At 47.3% G+C, this 21,558-nt stretch overlaps 2 protein-coding genes, 1 long non-coding RNA gene and 1 other non-coding gene across 5 annotated transcripts; 1 reads left to right on the top strand and 3 right to left on the bottom strand.

The window, feature by feature from the left end:
- Window positions 1–607: 607 nt before the first annotated feature.
- On the bottom strand, window positions 608–4,696 carry LOC120900208 (possible lysine-specific histone demethylase 1). Its single transcript, XM_040306901.1, has 2 exons — window positions 3,016–4,696; window positions 608–2,340 (listed from the first exon to the last, which is right to left on the bottom strand). Exons 1-2 carry the CDS (start codon window positions 4,388–4,390, stop codon window positions 1,064–1,066), a joined length of 2,652 nt encoding a protein of 883 aa, XP_040162835.1. The 5' UTR covers window positions 4,391–4,696; the 3' UTR covers window positions 608–1,063.
- A 3,153-nt stretch (window positions 4,697–7,849) lies between these two features.
- On the top strand, window positions 7,850–15,518 carry LOC120900207 (FK506-binding protein 15). 2 transcript variants are annotated; one of them, XR_005739160.1, is made up of 7 exons: window positions 7,850–8,411; window positions 8,537–10,701; window positions 10,865–11,307; window positions 11,488–11,766; window positions 11,985–12,725; window positions 13,210–13,401; window positions 13,466–15,518. XR_005739160.1 is itself a non-coding variant. In XM_040306900.1 (6 exons), the coding sequence occupies exons 1-6, from the start codon at window positions 7,913–7,915 to the stop codon at window positions 13,313–13,315; spliced, it is 4,233 nt and encodes a 1,410-aa protein (XP_040162834.1). In that variant the 5' UTR covers window positions 7,850–7,912; the 3' UTR covers window positions 13,316–15,518. The 2 variants fall into 2 exon arrangements, 1 of the variants encoding a protein (XP_040162834.1); XM_040306900.1 differs by having other exon boundaries at window positions 13,210–15,518.
- On the bottom strand, window positions 15,394–16,650 carry LOC120900209. Its single transcript, XR_005739161.1, has 3 exons — window positions 15,763–16,650; window positions 15,578–15,638; window positions 15,394–15,470 (listed from the first exon to the last, which is right to left on the bottom strand). It is a non-coding gene; the product is annotated as an uncharacterized LOC120900209 (long non-coding RNA).
- Window positions 16,651–21,142: 4,492 nt separating this feature from the next.
- Window positions 21,143–21,214, bottom strand: Trnam-cau. Its single transcript has one exon. It is a non-coding gene; the product is annotated as a tRNA-Met (tRNA).
- Between the last annotated feature and the right edge of the window lie 344 nt (window positions 21,215–21,558).

Below are 21,558 nucleotides of genomic sequence, written 5' to 3'. Positions count from 1 at the left end.
AACGGGTTGGAAAAGATGTATTATAATATGCGAGTATGAACAACGAAAAAAAAGGCCCCCCCCCCCCCCCCCCCCCCCCCGGAAAACAGTTTGGCTTCTAAGCTCTGGGTCGGTTCTTTTGCACCCCAGGTTCACGTTCCGTTCTTTTTGAAAAATGAACTAGTTCCGTTCCGTTTCTTTTTTTTAACGAAATTCCCAACACTACTCTGAACCAATCCGATTGACTCCGAGCGACTTCAGACTACTCCGCAAAACTCCCATTCTGGACGGTTCCGACTCCAGACGACTCTGGACGACAAAGGACGGAACTGGTGATTCCCATTTTGCCGGAGTCGGAATCGGACTAACAACAGACGGAGTAGGATCGGAGTCGTGGGTGCGCTTCAGATGTGTTCTCTGTACACTGTCGTGGGATCCTGGAACTAATCCAACCCTAATTCGGACGTTTTAGATTTCGTCATACTTTTACCTCAAATTTATGAATCTTGAGATCATATCCTTGATGATTTTTTGATTATTTGATCTGATGTTAGTTTTTCTCTATTAATTTATAAAGCTCATTGCTTAACATTGATTAGGGCAAACGATAGTATAACAAACCATTACATTTTGTTCTCGACTTATTCATATTTATTTATCTACAGTATTGAACATGGCAGACGGAAATAATGAACATATTAATACCATTGTACTCCGCAGTGCACTAAAGAGAATGAGGGCACACATCCGACATACACACACATACACACATACACACAGCACAAAAGCATACCGATATGAAATTTGTTCAAATTTGCTCGAGCAGTTGGATATTTTCTACAATCAATCATGTACTACACACACAGGGTTCAGTGGGAACGAGAGTGCTAAGGAGTTAAACGAACGCAAACGGGTGATGTGTGTGTGTACAGAGTTGGAGTGTGTGGATGTGTGTTTATCGTGCAGTGAAAATGGCCTACCAATGCCCATCAATTCCTTCGCTGTGTATTGTATGTATGTGTGTGTGTGTGTCACTGTGTGCAGTTTGTGCGGCAAGAGAGCGCCCCCAGACCGGTGGGCGCGATCACTTCTTTGCGCTTTCGTCCTTGGGCGCTTCCGGATAGCAGTTGGGAAAGCCGAGATAGTAGTCGGCGATCCGGCCCGCCTCTCTCAGCCCGCTGAGCAGGGCACCGTGCACCGTGGCCGGATAGTTGCGGATCGTATGCTCACCGGCAAAGAAGAGCCGCGGAATGTCGATCGGATTGCTGTCCTCGTCATCGTTCTCCTCGTTGTCTTTCTTGTCACCGTTTTTGTCATGGCGTTGCTGCTGCTGCTGAGGCGCAGATGGAGGCTTTTGTGGTGTTGGTGGTGGTTTTGCACCTTCCGGCGCTTTCGGTGTAACTGGCGCGGCCAGCAGATCGTAATCACTGCCCGACGCACCGACCGACACGAAGCTGTACGATCCGCGGGCCCACGGATCCGCCCGCCACCGCGTGACGACCGTTTCCTTCGGCTGCGGGACGGCCGAATTGCCGAAGATGCCCTTCAGCACGGCGATGCAGCGGCCCACGATCACGTCGTCCGATACGTTTTCCATGATGGCGGCCGATTGACCCGCGACTAGAGCTAGCAGCACCGGCGACTGGGAGATGTTCCAGAACAGGAACAGCTCGCCGCGGCTGGCCGTGGTGCTACCGACGTGCCCGAACAGGTTCGTGTTCGGGTCCCAGAAGATGCGGTCGAAGCACAGCACCACCTTGTTCAGGTTGCCGAAGCCGAGCCGCCGGATGGCCAGCTGTTTCCACTCCGGCAGCTCCGGATCGAACCGGACCGTGTTGAGCTGCTTCGATTCCTTCGCGATGGCAAGCTTCAGTATGCCGAGGGTAAGCGTGCAGAGCACCAGATCGGCCCGATAGCATACGGTCGAGTTGTTGGACTTCAAGTCGGCCGTCACCTCGACGCCTCCCGGCCGGTATCGGATGCAGGTGACGGCCGTGTTCACCCGCACGTCCAGATTCTCGGTGAGCGCGATCGGTACGCACGAGTACCCATTCTTAACCGTCGTGTGGCTGCCGATGAACTCGAAATCGTCGTCCTGATCCCAGTGCTTGAGGGACAGATTGCTGAGCGGGGTCGCGTTCGCAAACTCCAGGTTCGCAAAGTGCCAGTCCAGTATCTGGCGATCTTTCGAGGAGAGATACACCTCCGACACTTGCTCGTTTTCCAGCTCGCGCACCTTCGCTTCCAGCTCGGTCTGGTGGGCTTGCAATCGTTCCACCTCCTTCCAGGCCAGCTGCTCCTCGCGTGCCATCACGCGGAGCTGAAACTCGTGCTCGAAGTACTTTGTCCCCGCACTGTCACCTGGCGGAGAGGGAAAATGCCGAAGAGAAGATGCAATTAAAGCTTGTCGTTGAGATAGAGGTGAGTTTTTTACATGCTCTGAATGTATCGATAAACAAACACACGACTACTTGGAAGCCATCCATCGATTCATCTCACTGTCTCAGTTCATATAGGACCTAATTCTACATCTTTCAGATCATTTCTATTCCATTTGATTAGAGTAAGATAGCTTCCTTTTATTAAAATTCATAATCACGAATGAATCTTCAAAGTGCAGCAATGAATCTAGGTTTATGAGCAATTATAATACCTGCCGTGGGTTATCTTTTATAATAGTTTCAGGATAAGTTTCACTTCTGGTAATGGTAAAGAATCAGTCTCTCTTGATGCGCCTCGTAGATTGCAGAGGCATCAATTAATTCAGTTACCTAAAAAAACCTTTAGGCGCATCCATTGGGGATTTCATGGGTTCTCATAGTGAACTTTTATTACGGGAATTGGACTCCGAGCCTTTTTGAACCGGCCTATTGGATTCTTAGTGGATTCCAAATCATCCTTGTGGATTAACGAATAAATGCGATCGAACAAACCGATCAATTTTACTTCATTTATCCATTTTTTAAACTCTATATTCTAAATCTTTAGGTTGTAATTCCAACCTTAAAAAAACAAACTATAGACTAATAACTTTACCTCCGGATGAGTCCTGCCCCGCTGTCCCACCACCGCCACCACCACTACCCCCCTCCTTCGCCGGTGGCGGTGGTTTCGGTGGCTTCGTGTCGATCAGATGCTGCTGCTTCGCCTTCAGGTCCCTTATCCGGGCGAGCGTTTCCACCAGCTGTTGCTGATTCGCCAGCAGCTTCTGCTGGCAGCCGATAATGCCGCCCAGATGCTGCACCTGCTTCTCCTTCACGTGCTTTTCCTGCAGCTTAATGATCCACTCGAGCGCCTGCCCGAGCGAAACGGGATGATTGCCGGCGTAGTTAAAGTCCAGCTGGTGGGAAAGATAGCTCGTCGCCTCGAGCAGCCGGTTAAACTCCCGCTCCACCATGTCGTCCTTGTGCTTCGGTACCGGTTTGCCGCCGGCCCCGTACAGCGGACAGACGCTCTTGATCGGGCACATCTCCATGCCCGTCTGCTTGCTCAGTATCGTCAGCGGGTTGCCCCAGGTGCCGGTCACCACCATCGCGCCCAGATCTGCTGTGTAGGCGTTCTTGCGGAACGTTGCAATCCGCCCGCCGACACGATCCCGCGCCTCCAGCACGATCACATCGAACCCGAACTGCTGCAGCTGCTGGGCCGCGGCCAGTCCCGAGATTCCCGCGCCGATCACAATCACCTTGGCGTGCTTCTTCACCGGCAGTGGCTTCAAGCGCTTAAAGATTCCAAAGTTAATGAACCCGTGCCGCTCCAGGAATGCGTGCACGCTTCGGACGAGCGAGGGATCGCTGTCGAACGGTGATTCCATCTTCTTCAGCGCATTCTCCACCGTCAGCTGTACCGTCGGTTCCTCGATCCACATCTGCAGGATGCGGTTGCGCACGTTCAGGAACACGCGCTGCGCCACCAGCCCGTGCTTGATGATGTGCGGAAAGCAGACGGCTTCCGAGGCGGTCATCTTGTCGACTGGGAGACGCGACTGAAATGCTGCACCCTCCAGCCCCGTCATCAACTCCTGGTACGGGTTCGGGTCCGGTCCGGTGGCGGACTTTTCTTCCACCTCACGTTTTTTCGATTTCGGCGTCGGCGGTGCGTCCGATTTGGTAGTTGTTTCCGCTTTCCGGTCGGGCGTGATGACCCCGTCCCCACGCTCACAGGCACTGCCGGGTCGGGCGTTGGACGTGTTCGTTTTCGCACCATTGTCACCGTAGCCTACCTTTACCTTCTTGCGCCGGCTCGTTCGACGCCCCTCGTCCGATTCGGATTTGCTAGGACGCTTCACGGTGATGTCGGTCATCTCCACGTCCGAGTCGTCGCTGATAAGCGTCACCGTTTCGACCGGTTCCATCGTCGGTCCGGCGGTGTCGTCCCGCGGTTGCCCTGCAGTTGCCGCCGATCCGTTCATATCCTTGGCGTGAATGTATCCTGCTCACCGTCTATGGCACCATTTTCTTTTGCCGCAACCCGCCCCTATGAGGGGGAAAACCGAACGGGTGATTGCGGGTAAGCCTACCCCTTTTTATAAGTACTGCGTCCTTTTTATCTCCCACAATCCATCAAACAGTAAAACAAAATTCGATAAACTTCACCAACGGGTCACCAAAGGGTCATCGAGCAGGTAAAGAATGCAATTTTTATGACTCGCGTTTACGGAGAAAAGCTGTTTGTCCTCCTTTTTTAGCTTGTGGTTGACAGATGGCGATTTGTTTGGGAAAATACGTTATTCCCGCGGAACAAGTTTTGACAGTTGCGAAGCGTGATGAAATACCCACTGTACAAGGAGTGTTGCAAACCGACGAAACTTTTGTGAGATTGAATTGCCGCCAATAAACGCTACCCAAGTGACACAAATCCACAACACGACCACTAAACGGGTTCTAAACGGCTGAAGTTATCAGGGAATCTAAAAAGACTTCGTTTAGCAGACGGTGAACGACTGATGCATTCTAAAAATAGCAAAAATGTTGGTAACGCCATCTGTTGATGGGATACCCAACCAGTGGAGCGCTTTCCTCGATTTAAGAGCCTTCCCTCTGTCCTCTGTTGTATGGTTTGCATTGAGGTTATGCAATGCTCGAACTAGAACCACCGACAAACCGACGTGACACTTCGAACAAAATGAGCTTCAAAAGTTGTCTCCTTATTTCAAATGAAAATACGTTAAACACTAGGGCCATCTCCATAATGATTCACTTACTACACTGACACAGAGAAGAATCTGCTAAATCTCCTTTTTGTTTTTCTTCGAAAATTCCAATGCGTATTGTTTTATGTACTTCTCACATCTTTTGCATTGATTTGGAAACTTTTAAAATGATTTTCCTGGGTGTTTTGTCCAATAATTCTCACAAAATCGTGCCTCACACTTCCTTCGCCATTTGTATTTAGAAAAGTTGTTTACATCGAAGCAGCAGTGAACAGAGCTTACTTTGACAGAAGTGATCGCCTCACTGGTAAATGACAGTACTTGCGTGTGGGACACTTTTGTAACGCCAGTGTCACGTCGGTTTGTCGGTGCTAGAACGGCGTTACGATTCAGCTATACCGGCGAACTCGTTCGTTCCTGGGAACGTTCGCCGCGACGCTCATTTTCACTCGTTTCATAGCCCTCTAGATCAAAAATTAGAAAACCGTATAGATTTTGTACTGGCCAACCTAGTGGTACAACCCAAGCGCCACAGATTAAGCTTAAACGACTGGAAAATTGAATATCCATAGAAAAAAAATGAAAGCTCCACAGCTTCATTGGTTTGATCAATAGATGGCGTATTACAACTCATCATTATATTGCTATCCTTTTCTTGCAATGTGTTTCGACAAGTTTCATCTTATCATGACCTATATAGCCTTCTAACTTTCCGAGCAAAAATCTATTTGAATGGTCGTGTGATCAGATACGTGGATATCAACACCAACGACCATTACTCAAATCTTACTTGCTTCAGTGCTGGTGGTTTCCATTGGAGTTTAGTATTTAAACAATCGCATCGCCGTTCTAGTTCTAGCGATGCATAACTTCAATGCGAAACCATACAACAGTACAGAGGAAATGAGAAAGCTCTCCTCCAAGCGATGAAGCTCAACTGGTTGGCTATCCCACTAACAGAGAGCGCCACCAGCTTTTTTTTGCTATTTTTAGAATGCATGAGTCGTTTGCCGTCTGCTTAACGAAGTCTTTCTATATTCCGTTTAGGTAGAGAACTTGAGTCGTTTAGAAGCCGTTTAGTGGTCGTTTAGTGGATTTGTGGCACTTGGGAACCCTGTCCACTCATGAGCGACGAATGTTTCTCGTCGAACGAGTTCGCCGGTACGGCTGATTGTTTAAACGCCAATGTAAAGCATCAGAACTGAAGCAAATGAGATTTGAATAATGGTGTTGATACCCATGTATCTGACCACACGACTATTGACATAGATTTTGCTCGGAAAGTTAGAAGGCTGATTAGATCAAGCTTGTTGAACCACATTGCAAGAAAAGGACAGCAATATATGAGTTATTATAATGCGCCATCTAATGAGCAAACCAGTGAAGCTACGAAGCTTTCGTTTTTTTCCTATGGATATTTGATTTAACAGTCGTTTAAGCTTAATCTGTGGCGCTTGGAGTCAAATTCCATTCCAACACTGTTTCTAGACGACGCAAAAAATCTTCCGCTATACCTCTTTGGCGACACTTTTTATCTGTCAAACCGTCTATGTTTTAGCACGAAAGTATGGCTTACTTCGACTAATTTCTATCAATCTATTAAGCAGAAGAAGAAAAAGAAGAACTTCGATCGATTTAGGCCCGTGTCTGTGCTCCATCGGATGCGATTTTATCGGAAGGCCTGTCAAAATTTTATATGGAATTTGACAGATAACGTCGGACGTGCGATTTCGTCGTACGACAGAATCAACAAATTTTGATTTCGTCGTACGCCGCATCCGATTTTATCTGTCAAACTAAATGTGTGGTGTTTTGTAGGAACAATCTCAACTTAATTTTTCATAATCGTTATATTATTAAAATCATCCAAATAATCGCAATATTATACGAAAAAGCGTTTGACAGCACGTGCGATAAAATCGCATGCGATGGAGCACAGACACGGGCCTCATCGCGAAACGCCATCGCTCCGTTTTTGTGAAAAATTCATAAATCGGTGAAGGCCAAAAATACATGAACTGGTACAGTCTGTTCCCGAGTTACACGGTTCTCGACTTACGCGGATTCGGAGATACGCGGTTTTCAAAATTTGACAGATTAAATGTCAAATCAGAACAATTTGCTTCAAGTTCGGTATAAATTGCATTTTTGCTAACAAATTGAAACCGCTTAAAAGCCAGAAATATTAGAATTTTCTGCACGAATCATATCAAATAAATGATAAAGTGTATAAAAGTATTAATTTAAATCAAAAACTGCGAGTAATAAATAGTATTTTAGTCAAAAAACATGAAATTCGACTTACGCGGATTCGTGGGGAACGCAGAAACCGCGTAACTCGGGAACAGATTGTATTTCACGGTAGCAAAATTCTACCTGCTGTCAGGCCTTGTATTTTTTGCCTAAAGCTGAGAAGTTTTTTTTCAGAACAAAGAGCTCGCAGAAACTTTGTCACGGTATAAAAGTTGGACGACAAGAAGCAGTGTAAGATACATTAAAACCAAAAGCTAAACCCAAATCCCGTTCCACAATTCCACACTGAACTAAGAAAAACACTGAAAAGAAGAATGCAGCGCATAAAAGCGCATTTCTAAACTGCCGTCAGATAAAGGTCATATAACCCGAATCCGTCGTTTGGCTTTCGTCACACCTCGCGTTTCGACGTTCGATAGCAACCGTGCCGTCGCGCCAACGCTTGACAGCTGTCACCTTGAACTCCATTGTTCTTCGTAGCGAAAACGCGAAAACAGCAAGTTATGAAAGGCTGCTAGCTTGTGGTGAATGTTTCGCGCAGTTGTGTTTTACGAAAGCAGTCGTCGCAATCGTCCCAGTTTGGTGTTAACAGTTGCCCGCGCGTTCAAAATATCTTTTCTCCCTTCTCGAAGCCTGCATCAGCTAGCGCCCATCGAATGCAACTCGTCGCCGACGCCGTTCATGCCTACATCGTTGACCGAGCGCACGCATTTCCTATGCACGATGGGCAATCCGGACGAGGAAAAGCTGCCATCGGCCCCGTCGCCCAGCAGCGGTGACCTTCCGGACGGGCTGGTGCTGGTGAGCAGCGGTAGCGAGGCACAGGACGCCGAGGACGAGGACCACGAGGAGGGCGAGATACAGGACGAAGATGAGGACGAGCAGCAGCAGCAGCAGCAACAGGAGCTGGAAGACATCAGCTCGGAGGAGGAATCGACCATCCGCGAGCGAATGGCGGCACTGGAAGCGATGGACAAGAAGCTTGGCATGATGAAGAAGAAAATCGCCAACCGCAGCATATACGAAGGTACGGGGAGGGAGTTCCAATTGGGGCCTTGTTATGTTTACCTTTACCCCCGCCCAAACCATTATTGCTTACGTTCGCGTTGCCAAATGTGTGTCGCCGCTGTGCGCTTTGTTCTCTCATTCTAGGCTACCTGGACGAGGAGGACGTAATGAATGGGAAGGAAAACTACTGCTATTACTACCCGCAACATCAGCAGTCCTCGTACCGCACACAAAAGACGTACAAATCGAGCGCACCGGTCGGGCGGGAGGACAGTCGGCTCGGTACGAGCAAGCGGGAGAAGCGTACCTCCGGCACGAAGCGGCACGCGGAGAAGCCACCCAAAGAGAAGCCCGTGAAACGGTCCTCCCATCGGCACCGCAAGCGCCGCAAGTATGCGTCCCGTTCGCCCTCGCCCGCCCAGCGCCGCCCGGTTTCGACGGACTCGGAACCGGAGACGACGGCGGTCGATCGCGAGTACCTGAAGATTGCGTGCGGCATCGGCAACAGCAAGAGCGGGCGGCTGCCGGGCGGCAGAAATCCACTGAAAAAGAAGCTGCTGCTTCAGGCGGCTCAAAAGCGAAAAAGTGCGACGGCAGGTAAGCGAACGCCGGTCGCGATTGTATCGCTGGACAGTTCTTCGAGCGAGCACGACATGGAGCTGGAGGATGACGAGGGCGACGGGGAGGAAGAGGAGGAGGAGGAGGAGGAAGAGTTGAAGTTGCGTCTGCTGGCGCTGAGCACGAAACCGGTCGTACGGGAGGCAGGGCTGAGCGACATCATCTCCGAGCTGCAGATACCGTCGCCACCGCCGCCGCCCGCTATACAGCTACAGACCGAGCCGGCGGCGGACGACCAGTCCGCGGAGGAGCTGCGCCTGATTGCGCTCAAGACGGCGATACTGAAGAAGCACGCGACGCGGTGCAAACGCCGCGAGCTGGACAACGAACAGCCGTACTCACCGAGCGACGACATTGTGCTGTCGCCCGTCCGGGAGATGCCACCCCCGTACGACCCCAGCGGGGTGTACAGCGATGGGCGGGAATCGGTCGAGCTGCTCGATGACGACACGGACGACGTGCAGATCGTGGAGCCCCAGTACGAGCACATCGATCTGGTCGATTCGGACGACAATGGGAACGACATGGAGATTAGCCCGCTGGCCAGCCCGCTGGGCGGCACCGACCGGGCGGAACAGGATATGGAGGAAGATTCGCCGCAACCGATCGACATGGAGCTGGCAAGCAGTAGCGAAAACAGCAGGAGCGGTAGACCGTCCCCGATTGGGGACGGTCGTCGCAGCGGGATGGATCAGAAGCTGCTGCTGCTGCACACGGCGGCGGCCGATTCGTGCGATTCGGCACTGTTCCACCGGAGGGGCGATTTGGTGCCGGAAAGCCCACCCGTTACGCCCGATTCGATGGAGGAAGCGGAAGCGGAAGCGTTGCGACATTTGCTACTCACAAAGATGCGGCAAAAGCAGAGCAAAAGGCAGGAGCAGGAAGTCGTGGTACGGGACGAAATGGCGGTGCCAACCGTCCGGGACGAAGCGCTGGAAACAGTTCCTACGGAAGCTTCATCTCCCGAAATTCCTCCTCAACGAGAACCGGAAGTAGAGGAAGAGGAGGAAGAAGAAGAGATTCATTCCGCACCTAAGACCCAGCAAGACCCAGCACGCCCCAATTTAATCACGCTCGTCGATCAAAAACAACCCGTACGAAAGCGTAGGAAAAAATCACTCGCCATTGCCAGCGCCACGGATGTGCCGGCTGCTCCAGTGACTCCAGTAAGCCCATCACCCACACTACCCGAACTCCCACCCAAACCGGCTAAAGCAGCACCCGCGCTGGTGCAAACGCAAAAGCTGGTCAACAATCCGAACAAACTGATCAACCTGAACCGTTCGGCTGCACCTTCGCCTCCGATGCGAACTGAATCGCCTAAAGAGCTGACGACAGTCGACACGTTCGTGTCACGGCCCGTCCCGAAGCTCGTCATCCAGCTGGGCCATTCCGATTCCGACTCGGACGTTGATTTCGGCGGGGCGACTCCGGAGAACGGTGGTGCTGTCAATGGAACCGCAATGCCACCAACGGCACGGTTCGAGGAACAGTTGGATAAGTTTTTGAAAAGTGTACGCAGCAAAAGCACGCCCGCAGGGACCAACGAAGTGGGCGAAGAAGAATTGCCACATTCTGAGCGGGCGGGTGCGAACAGTGGGAAGAGTATACATTCCATCCGGCAGCAGCAGGCGTCGAAGCAGGCAGCAAAGAAGCAACCAACGAGCAGCAGTACCATGGCAACGCCGACGGTGAGATATTTTTTGGCATTTTTTTATTTATTTCTGTATGATCATATTGTCTTTATGGAAATTGCCCTTTACGAGTCTGTCTAAAAATGCTCCACGTTTGGCTGGGCTGAGGTCTGATTACTTTCAAAATTAATCCACTAACCTGTCCCCGGTGTCTGTGCAGGCTGTGAAACATCTTTCGAAATCGGCTCAGCTGGAGTACATGAAGCTGGTCGCCCGTATGGCACAGCTGGAACGGGACAAGCTTGCACGGCAACAAACGCAAGCGACAGTACGCCGTACCTCGGACAACGGCAGCAGCAGCACCAGCAATGCCGTGCCGCGAGATAACTCAGTTCCTAAGGTAGTAGTAGCAGCTAGTGAAGAACCGGTTAGTAGTAAGTCTGCTGCAGAGCAGCGGACGGAACCAAAGTCAGGGAAAAGTCCGGGCCGGCGAAAACAATCGCACAGCGGCAGCACACCTACAAAGGTTGCGGACACTCAGGAACCGGTGCTGGATCCGATCGAAAGGAAACTACAGCAAATACGGGCCAGCCTGCCGAACCTTACGGAAGCGTCCCGGAATCGATTGCTTCTCACCGCCGAGACGCAACTCGAAAATCACAGGTAAAAAGCGAGAGTCGGGCTTTTCTCTAGTGATTCTTTACTTTTTTGTTTATTGTTTTGTTTTTTTTTTTGCACCTGACCGACAACCGTTTATATCCTTCTCCTTCTTGTGTAATCCCGGACAATTTACATTCAACTATACATGCACATGTACACACAAAAAAACCCAAACCCAAACAGCGACAGCTTTCTGAGCGATCTAGAGCAGCACAATGCCACGATCATCGAGGCCCAGCAGGCCCGCCGGGAGCTGTACCATCTCGAGAGCCGGATCGATCTGCTGCGGGAAAAGCTGGCGCTGCTCGAGAAGGTGCACGAGCGGCAACGGGTCCGGACGCGCGACACGCTCGCCAACCTGCACACGACGCGCAAGAAGATCCTGTCCGGGCGGAAGCGGTCCGGCGAGCTGGAGCGCATGTGCATCCAGATCGGGCGTGCCGTCAAGGGGGAATCGTATCAGTAAGTTCACCGCAATCGCACACAAACACTCTCTCTCTTAAAGTAGTCCGACTGCTGTGGGGAGGGATGCCGACCGGCCGGTGGTTTTTTACGTTCTAGCTCGCACCGAAGGGACGGGACGACGCTCGTTATGATCGGGAATGGAGCGAACGTTTGCTCTCCTCTCTCTCTCTCCGTTTTTTTTTATCTTATCACACACCAAACGCACTCTCTTCCAGGATGCCAGTGGGCGCGAATGGTCGCGAGGTGCAGCAGCAGATGCGCATCTTGATCGCGGAAATGCAGCAGCTGAAAAGCATCCGCAAGCCGACGCTGGAGGAATTTAAGGAAGAAATGATCGCCAACCACAAGCGGCGGTTGGCGAACGCGACCGAAATGAACGCGTATGACAATGAGCAGAGCGAAGAACGGCAGCAGGTGGTGCCCGAGGAGGAGCAGGAGGAGGAGGAGGAGGAGGATGATGAGGAGGAGACGGAGAAGCAGGAAGAGGAGGTACAATCACCACCGGTGGATGCAGAGCAGAAATGTGCTTCCGAAATGAGTGAGCAAAAGGAGGAGCTGTGTGAAGTGGATCCGCAAACCGTTCCTAACGAGGAAGATGCAGAAGGTGTACAAGAACCTTCGGAACAGCCCGAGCAGCTTAATATGCAATCGATAGAGGCTGCCAAGGAGGCTGACAGGAGCGACAGTAAACCTTTAGAGCAATTGTCTGTACAACCCGTTGCACCGGCAGCGGATGACAAGGACGACCACGTGACGGTGCTGGAGAACAGTGCCACCGTACAAGCAGAGCCTCAGAGTGAGGTGCAGATGCGGCCGGAAGAAGAGACAGTGCCGCCGGCTCCAGTGCCGGACCAGTGCCCGATGGACGATACAGCGAACGAAACCGAAGAGCTCGTTGTTGGTGAAGCATACCGAATTGAAAAGTATACGTCGCCGCTAATGTCCTTAAAGCAAAGGTAAGTTATTATCGCGCTCGATCCTCCCGGGTGATGATCGATCACCAAGAGTTGACACTAATCATTATCAGCTACGTTAAAATGAAAACAATTCCCTCCCTTTTCCCTCTTTTCCCACTTTCCCATTTGCTTTCCTTTCTGTGTAACTTTTCCTCTTGTACGCATCTGTGTTTTGGGTGTTTGTTCTTCCTTTTTCATACAATTACACTCGTATTGTGAACTGTAATGTTTTCTACATGCGATGAGTCATTTCTTCCATGTTTTCCTGTATGTTTTATGTTGCAATTGGTTTGCTATATTGCACTTTTACATTTGAAACTTTAAAATGGTACAAACTCAACTCACCATGATCGTCTCTGTTCACCTACCATGATCAATCCTTCCAATCCCTGTGTCCCCGTTGTATCATAATCCCTCTCCGTCATGCTTTTCTCTCTCTCTCTCTCTCTTTCTCTCTTTTTCCCGCTCTCTTTATCCTCCACAGTGCACAGAACATTCCCACCGACGGTATCCTTTGCCCGTACGAGCTCGGCGGTCAGTGCGTTGATCGGGACTGCAAGTACGAGCACTTTAATCAGCGGGCGGCCTAGAAAACTCGAATGTTGCAATGGCGTTTTTTACCTCCACCACCCCCCGCACACAACCTCGTTTTGGAGGTGGCAGTTTGTGTAACGCTGTGTGTGCCATCCATTGTTTTTCGATTGTTTGTGCTGATTTTCCTCTTTTCTTTCCGCACGCAGCGTGTCTTCCGAATAGTTCCGAGTAGCCACGAACCGGTTGGTTAAGGGTTGTCCTCCTCCTGCTGCTGGACGTGCTTAACATATCCTTCGAAGATGCGGGAATGGTCTCCCCTTCCCTCTTGGCTGTGTGCTTTAACCGTGCGGTTAAAACAGTGCTTAAAACAATCGATTCTCTCCGTCCGTACGTCCTGTGCATGTCCGTTTTCTTTTACGGAAGCGAAGCACCCAAACGTGTCGAATTACCTTCCGTCCCCCGTCCCCCGTCGTAGGAAAGCTTCACAACAGCAACAACTCGGGCCTTGGTGTGTGTGTAAGACAACGACGAGACTCGTGTCCAGTGGCAGCGTGTGTGTGCGGCCACGTGCGAGTCGCGTTTACCTGAAACTGGGTAAGTTTGCTAACCAGATGTCCCTCCGATATTCTGTTTCCGTTTGTTCAGTTTTCCATCACCAACCGCGGGTAGGGGACTGGCTGTATCTGTGTGTTTGTGTGTGTGTGTGTGTGCGCGTTTATGCGCAGAAACGGTTACCGTGCAAAGTGCGAAGATAGAATGGAAGAGAAGCTGCTCGAAGCGACGCGTTACTCTATATATTTTAAGTGAGAGTGGATCAGAGAGAGAAAGAGAGAAGCAAACGTATCAGCAGCGCGCGCAATTGCTGGCAAACATCGTATGACGCCCCCTTCACCCCAGGTCGGGTCGGGGGTGAAGCCACCGTCCTCTTCTCACCCTGGCCTAAAAGAAGAAGCTTAAATAGCGTTTAAGAGTGGTGTTTAATAATCGTTTGGCAAGTTCATCGAGTGACGCATGCCAAAGCCATCGGAAGATTCTTCCCCCGTTGTGCAGACGACATCGAATCCATCGAACGATATTAACCGGTTCAGCATCTTCACCCGGTGGTTGAGACCGTTTGGGTTGGAATATGGGGCGGGAAAGGAGAAGATGAAGCAGACATTGGTTTAAGTGCTTAGCTAGAAGAAAAAAAAGTACAAAACTTCCCTTTTCTACCCCACACTCCTACTCTCTTATACTGGTAATCACAGGTAGAGACAAGATCGAACAAAATTAGTTACCCCGACGAGGATGAGGGTTTTTTGAACTCCCGCTCCCCATAACTCCATAATCATAGAGGGAAGTGAGGGAAGTAAGTTTAAAGCTCTGGGAACTAATTATGAATGGAACTTGTTTTAAAACTCTATCTCCTTTTTCTTTCGTTTCCGCTGTTGAAATGCTGCTTGCTTGTTTATTATTATAAACGTGTTAAGTTTTCAATACAGATTTTGAATTCAAAACACTCTTCAGAAGACAGTACTTAGTGCACGCTAGGGGCGTGCGATTTGAATGTGTGTTTGTAGATAAATAATTGGCAGTGTGCGATTTTCCTTTGTTGTTGTTACTAATGGCGAACGAATATGTTTCCATTCACTTGTTTGTTTTGTGCAAACCCAACGACTAGGATTACGAGTACACTAAATACTTCTACACTACAAGAAGGTGCGCGCTGCTGTGCAACGATGGGTGTGTAGTGTACAGAGTACTTTTTTCGGGGTTAAGTTTTCGTTAAGTTGTGGTTCTTTGCTTTACTTCTCACAACCATCACACTATGTTGAATTAGTTTACGCCCGCACTTACGATGAAATTGTGCGCCTCTTTTGTATATAATTGATTCTTATTATTAAACCATCCTCTTGTTTTCACCCACCGTTCGTTAGAGTGCATTCGAGCACTACAGAGAGAGAGAGAAAGAACAGAGTTAAGTTGCCATCCGTTTTCATTTTACCCGTTTGTATGTTGTGTTTATGCGTTCACTAGTAGTTACTCTTTCGGGGGATTTTTTGTTTCTCTCGTTCTTTTATTGTACTCTATTAGAGCTCAAATTTTTAGTTTCATTTGCATCTCATGTACGATAGCAAAAAAATCAAGTGATACACTGTGCAGACACAGCACGCGAACAAAACCAGAAAACGAACGAATTCATTGCGGTAGGAGGAAATGTATTTTTTAAGACTGAAAGAAGAAAAAATAAATGATGTATTGAAAAAGTGAAAAATAACACCCTCTCTGTGGTTTTGAAATGATTAGAGGGTTTAAGATATTGAGAAATGGTTACTAACAAGAGTTATTAACCGCACATTCGTTGGTTCGTCTTCTCTAAGTGAGGTTGAGGTTCGAATGCTAAAAAGAGTAGCAAATAAGTAAAAGAAATAGTGTAATTAGTGCAGCATAATTTTGAAAATGACTGTCACCCCAAATCTATTTCAGTTTAGACACTAATGCCGAATCCTTAATTGAGCTATACCTGATACTGCATCCGTACTGCGGTCCTAGGTCTTGTGTTCTATTTTGATAGATTCGGGAATTGATTCTGACGCCATATCACACTTTGAACTGATCCTAAACCCATACCGATCCTGGAACTGATCAGTTCTGTTCTATCATATCAGTTCTGGAACTAATACTCCTCACACCATCTTGTGACCTCCTACCGGATCTGAAGCTGATCCTAAACTCAAAACGATCGTTCAATTGATCCTTACCCCATATCAGTCCTTGAATTGATCTGCAACATAACCCAGTACCTGGAACATAGTACCTGGAACATTTTCGGCTCACAGACTATCGTAAACTTAATTCAATTCTATCTCGTTCCGACTGGTCTTTTTTTTATCAATGTACATCGGTCGACGAGGCTGTCCAATCGTTTAATGCTTTGTTAACCTCTGCACTCCTTTCATGTACACCTATTTTTCGTTCCCCTCCTAATCCTCCCTGGTCCAATCGTACTCTTCGCAACCTGAAAAAGGATAGAATGAAATATCTTAGGAGGTATCGTCTGAACCGATCTGCTTTCAACTTTCGTTTATTTAAGTACGCTGCCTCTGCGCATCGACTATACAACAGGGCTTGTTTTGAGGCCTATTCGAGTAGACTGCAATCGCGTTTCCGTTCTGATCCAGCATCCTTCTGGCAATTTGTTAGGATTCGAAGAGGGTGCAATACGTTACCTAATGAAATGGTACTTGATTCTCGAACTGCCTCTACGCCTGTTGAGATCTGTGAGCTATTCTCTGCACATTTTTCCCAAATGTTTGAGCCACCGGTTAGTGACCCTAACCTTATTGAGGGTGGGCTACTCTACACGCCAGAGAACTTAATTAATCTCTCCGATATTTCGGTTAGCTCTGAAACAGTTGTACAGTTGTACCCAAATAACGAAACGTTCTTTTACTCCTGGTCCAGATGGCATTCCTGCCTCTGTTTTAATAAACTGTAAGGACGTGCTTGCTCCACACCTTGCTAAAATTTTCAACCTTTCACTTTCTCTTGGGGTTTTTCCTGCTCTTTGGAAATCCTGTTGGCTTTTTCCGGTACACAAAAAGGGATGCCGTAGCATTGTTTCTAATTATCGTGGGATAACCCAAACTTGCGCCACAGCCAAAACTTTTGAGCTATGTATCCTTCCAACCATACTTCATAGTTGTAGTTCAGCTATTAGCCCTAAACAGCATGGGTTTATGCCTGGTAGGTCTACTTCAACTAATCTCATGTCTTTTATTTCCAATATTTTTAGATCTTTTGAGACCGGTACCCAACTTGATGCAATATACACCGACTTTCATGCTGCTTTTGATAGTTTGCCTCACTCTTTATTATTAGCTAAATTGTCTAAACTTGGTTTTGGTGATGGCATTATTAGCTGGCTGTCCTCATATTTAAGTAATCGATCATGCAGGGTTAAAACCGGGTCGTACTTATCTGAGGAGTTTTTTTGTACGTCAGGTGTCCCTCAGGGTTGTGTGCTAAGTCCACTTCTGTTTTCTTTGTTCATCAATGATGTTTGTAATGTTTTACCTCCTGATGGTCATCTCCTTTATGCGGATGATATCAAAATCTTTTTACCTGTGTCTTCTTCTTCTGATTGTCTGAGACTTCAGCATTACCTCAATGCATTTGCTCATTGGTGTTCATCCAATTTACTTCGCCTGTGTCCCGAAAAATGTTCTGTTATTTCTTTCTCTCACTCTCTTTCTCCTATTTTATTTAACTATACTCTCTCTAGCGCTTCCCTCTCTCGTGTTATGTCCATCTGTGACCTTGGTATTATACTTGACTGTCGTCTTAACTTTAAACTGCAGCTTGATGAGGTGCTACTAAAAGCAAATCGAACCCTTGGGTTTATCTTACGTTTTACCTCTATTTTTAGAGATCAAAGCATCCTAAGAATCCTTTATTGTGCTTTGGTAAGGCCTATTCTTGAATATGCAAGTATCATCTGGAATCCTCCCACTATTGATGGCTGTTCGAGAATTGAAAGCATTCAGCGCCTCTTTACCAGGATTGCCTTTCGTCGTTTGTTCGGTGCTGCCTCACTACCTCCCTATGAAACGCGATTGCAGTTATTCAATCTTCACTCCTTAAGCTTCCGCCGCCAAGTGTTTCAGGCTTGTTTTATTGGTGGCTTATTACTTTCTGCTACTGATGCTCCTGATTTACTCTCGTCCATCTCGCTGTATGTTCCCTCTCGTTCCCTTCGTCCTCGTGATCCTCTGTCAATTGAAACACGTCATACTCTTTATACTTTCAATGACCCTCTTCTGTCCTGTTTCAGGTTGTTTAACCACTTTTACTATCTCTTTGATTTCGACTCCTCTCTTAACTCTTTCCGTAACCGTATTTTTTCTTCTAATTCCCTTTAATTATTCTCCTTAGTTTTCTATTACTCTCTTTTTTTTGTTTTTGTTAAGTTTATGATAGTCTCTACGCTCTACTCTTGTTTTTTTTCTTTTCTTTTTTGCTAGGTCAAGACTAGGTTAGTTAGGCTAAGTTTTTCATGAATTATTTTGTTTATTTGTTAGTATTAAATTAGTTTTAAGTCTATTATATTTAGCCTTGATGGCGGATATTGTATGAAATAAATGAAACGAAATGAAACGAAACGAAATAGTCTGATCGCATATCGGTCCTGAAGCCATATCACTTCTGGAATTCATTCTTTCCCGTGTTCGGGACCTGAAAATAGCTCTCTCTGTTTTTATTCCAGCCCAAAATTTTGGTACCCTGAAACTGTCTTAGGCAACGTATCGCTCGGAGACTCCTAGTAACTGATTCCACACACTACTTCTTACTAGAAATTGAGATGTGGCGGCTTAGAGTCTCTAGCTTAATTTAAGATTTTATTTGCTAAAGGAGTACAATACAGGGGTTTTCAGGAGTTCTCATAGCTGTGGGACACTTTATTGACTCCTTCTTACGTGAAATGAACTTAATGTAATTTGAATTGGACTCTACAACACCCTTGTTGGACAAATCCAATAGGAATTTCCAATTGGAGTTGTACAAACAGGATGCCGTTCAGTCCAATTTCCAACATATGAAGTTCACTTCTCATAAGAAAGAATCAAGCAAGTGTCCCATAACTAAGAGAACCCTCTGGAAAACTCTGTAAGGAAGTAAGCCAGATACAAAAATTGAAGATCACCTTCAAATCTCTAAATGGAACGGAATAAGCGATTTCATTATCGGATGATCACTGTAACGCATATGATCTGCAAAATGAGGATCCTAATGTGATGAGAATGGCACTGCCCGTTCCAACCAGAAGAAACTTCATGCGAGTGGTCAAGGGAGTCCCTAGCAGTAACCGACTAAAGTGCCTGCCAACTAAGAAAGTTCGATAGCTACCCACGTTAAATTAAATGAACATGGCCACAAACAAACAAATAATCGTACGAACATTTAAATTAGCCATTCGTAACCGCACACAGGCGCACCGCAGCTCTGGAAAAGCCAAGGAGAAAGGGGACGAACAAACCGCACAAAATATCAACCACCGAGAGCAGTTGAACGAAACCAACTTGAAAGTTTGCTGCGCAAGCAGAAATTAATGAGTTCTTATCAAAATATTTGATTTATGAACTGAGGCAACCGAGATAAAGTAGTAGTTGGGGTGAATGAGAAAAGCGAACCGTACGTAGATTGATGGTTTGTAGAGAGAAGAAAAACGAGAAGAAAAATAACAACAGTTGTAAAGAGGAGAAGAGAAAAGAAAAAAAAAGGAAAACACACACCCACCGACGGAAAGTTGAAAGTAAGCAACAAAATGCGAAAGTGCAAGTAGAAACGGAGAAAGAAAACAAAGTAAAGAAAGGAACCCAAGGACGTGACATTTGTCAAGCGAGCGAGTGAAACAGAGGAGTGGATAAAAATGGACAACAAGGGCAAAGCTTGCCATGGATGCGACTGAGCAGTAGCAAGCAATGGACAAGAAAAGCAGTAGGCTGCTGCTGCTGCTGTTTGTTGAAAATGGCGGATGGAAAATGGAAAAGTTTTTCTCCGTTGCCACTGGCCACTCCCGGCGGGGGAGGTTTTTAAGCATCTCGGAAGAGAGGTACTCTGTGTTCGTGTCCATTTTTCTAACCTGTTTTCCTCCATCCCTTGGAGTGAAGGGGGTGGCCGGGGGGTGCAATAACAGGAAAATAAAACTTACCCGTCCGAAATTTGGGGGGAGGAAACGAAAATTAAAAGAGCTTCGGGTGGAAAAGTTTGTTTTCGTTTTTTTTTCTTCTTTTTTTAAGGTATGTCCACTGTGTAGGGAGACGCCAAAAATTTCTGTTTGAATTGATTTCGGTAAACAACAAATTTATTTACACCGGGCAATTCTGTGTGTATTGACCCTCCTCTCACCCTAACTAACTCCGCCGCACACTTTGATCGTCCGAGTGAATCATTTCCATCCGCAGCGAAATGAGGAGAGCTGCAAAACGGAGCGAAGTTGGTTGTTATGGAGAGCAAAATGTTCTATTCTGCCCGGCATCGGTTGCTAACTGGGTGGATCTGACATTTCTTTCCCGCGGCAAAGGATGAGAAGGGAAGAAAACTACCCTACACAAACATACACAGGCGCGCAACGGGCGGTCAAGGAGGTGTGTACCGGGGTGGTATTGATGAGTGGGAAGTTTTGATGGGTGCATCCAGGCGGAAACCCGGGCATTGGTCGCGAACTTTCACTTTTGCGCGCGCTCTCTGTCGCTAGCGTAGCATGTGTCCATCGGGTGGTCTGGTAGTGACGGATTCATTCCAGTGGGGAACAGCTTTAAAGTTTTCCCTTTCGCTTCAACTCCGCTTGGCTGTGCGTAATAAGGGCGTGCTGCGCCTGGTAATGATCGACACAGAACTCGTACACCGTCCTAATCAGCATCACAATCATTGGAAGGGGAATGCTGAAGAAGTTAAAAATTCGTCTACTCCCACCGGTGGGAAAAGTTTAACTTCAGTAGCCCACCAACTCAGCTTACAGTTTTGGTAAAGTTTTTGTTGATTTTTGTTGTTCCTTTCAAGTGTTGCGAAGCGTGAAGAGCATTGTTTACAGATTCGCGCGAACGATGGATTTGATTGATATGCAAAGTGAAGGATGATTTTTTTGTTGAACGGAGCACGCCAAGCACTGTAAAGAGTGCTTGGAATTGAAGGAAGAAAAATGAAGGTTTGTTAGATGCTAAAAAGCTAGCTCTGAAGGTTTTGCAGAGTGATTATAGTGTGTGCGGTGTTTTGACAATTAATCAGTAGTGCTTGGTTGGTTTGGTTTGTTTATACAGAGACTTTGGGTCTTGCGACTGCATACTGTCTCTCAAAAAAAGTCTTGTTCGACGATATCTTTATTTAAGAATCGCACAATATTTTAGCAGAGCGTAGTTTCGATCTACGGACCTCTGGGTTATGGGCCCAGCACGCTTCCACTGCGCCACTCTGCTTGTTGCGATTGGCTTAGTATGCTGAGATCACATGAAAAACATTACTTGTTATGGTCTCGACTTTGGGTTGATTTGATCACTATTGTTGTACTAGTTTTTTTTTACGAATGTTAGAGGTATCGATAAAATGACAAAATTATTCATTTGAAATCAATTATGTAACGTATTTTTTTTATATTTGAGGCTGAAAAAAAAAGTTGTAAGCCACAAATGGCCAAGAAGAATGTTAGATTTTACGTTTAGAATTATTTTATCGACTTACAGGGTTTTCCAGGAGTTATCATAGCTGTGGGACACTTTCTTGATTCCTTCTTACGTGAAATGAACTTAATGTAATGGGAATT

The sequence above is a fragment of the Anopheles arabiensis genome, chromosome 3, assembly GCF_016920715.1.
Source record: "Anopheles arabiensis isolate DONGOLA chromosome 3, AaraD3, whole genome shotgun sequence".
NCBI lineage: Eukaryota > Metazoa > Arthropoda > Insecta > Diptera > Culicidae > Anopheles > Anopheles arabiensis.
This window is presented reverse-complemented; position numbering and strand designations above follow the sequence as displayed.

What these genes read in the sequence shown, in the direction of transcription:
- LOC120900208 (XM_040306901.1), bottom strand. Translation starts at nt 4,390, where the DNA reads ATGAACGGATCGGCGGCAACTGCAGGGCAACCGCGGGACGACACCGCC. An exon ending in GGGGCAGGACTCATCCGGAG is followed by an intron (nt 2,341 to 3,015) that starts GTAAAGTTATTA and finishes CCTCTCCGCCAG; the next exon opens with GTGACAGTGCGGGGACAAAG.
- LOC120900207 (XM_040306900.1), top strand. Translation starts at nt 7,913, where the DNA reads ATGTTTCGCGCAGTTGTGTTTTACGAAAGCAGTCGTCGCAATCGTCCC. An exon ending in CAACCGCAGCATATACGAAG is followed by an intron (nt 8,412 to 8,536) that starts GTACGGGGAGGG and finishes CTCTCATTCTAG; the next exon opens with GCTACCTGGACGAGGAGGAC. An exon ending in GTCAAGGGGGAATCGTATCA is followed by an intron (nt 11,767 to 11,984) that starts GTAAGTTCACCG and finishes ACTCTCTTCCAG; the next exon opens with GATGCCAGTGGGCGCGAATG.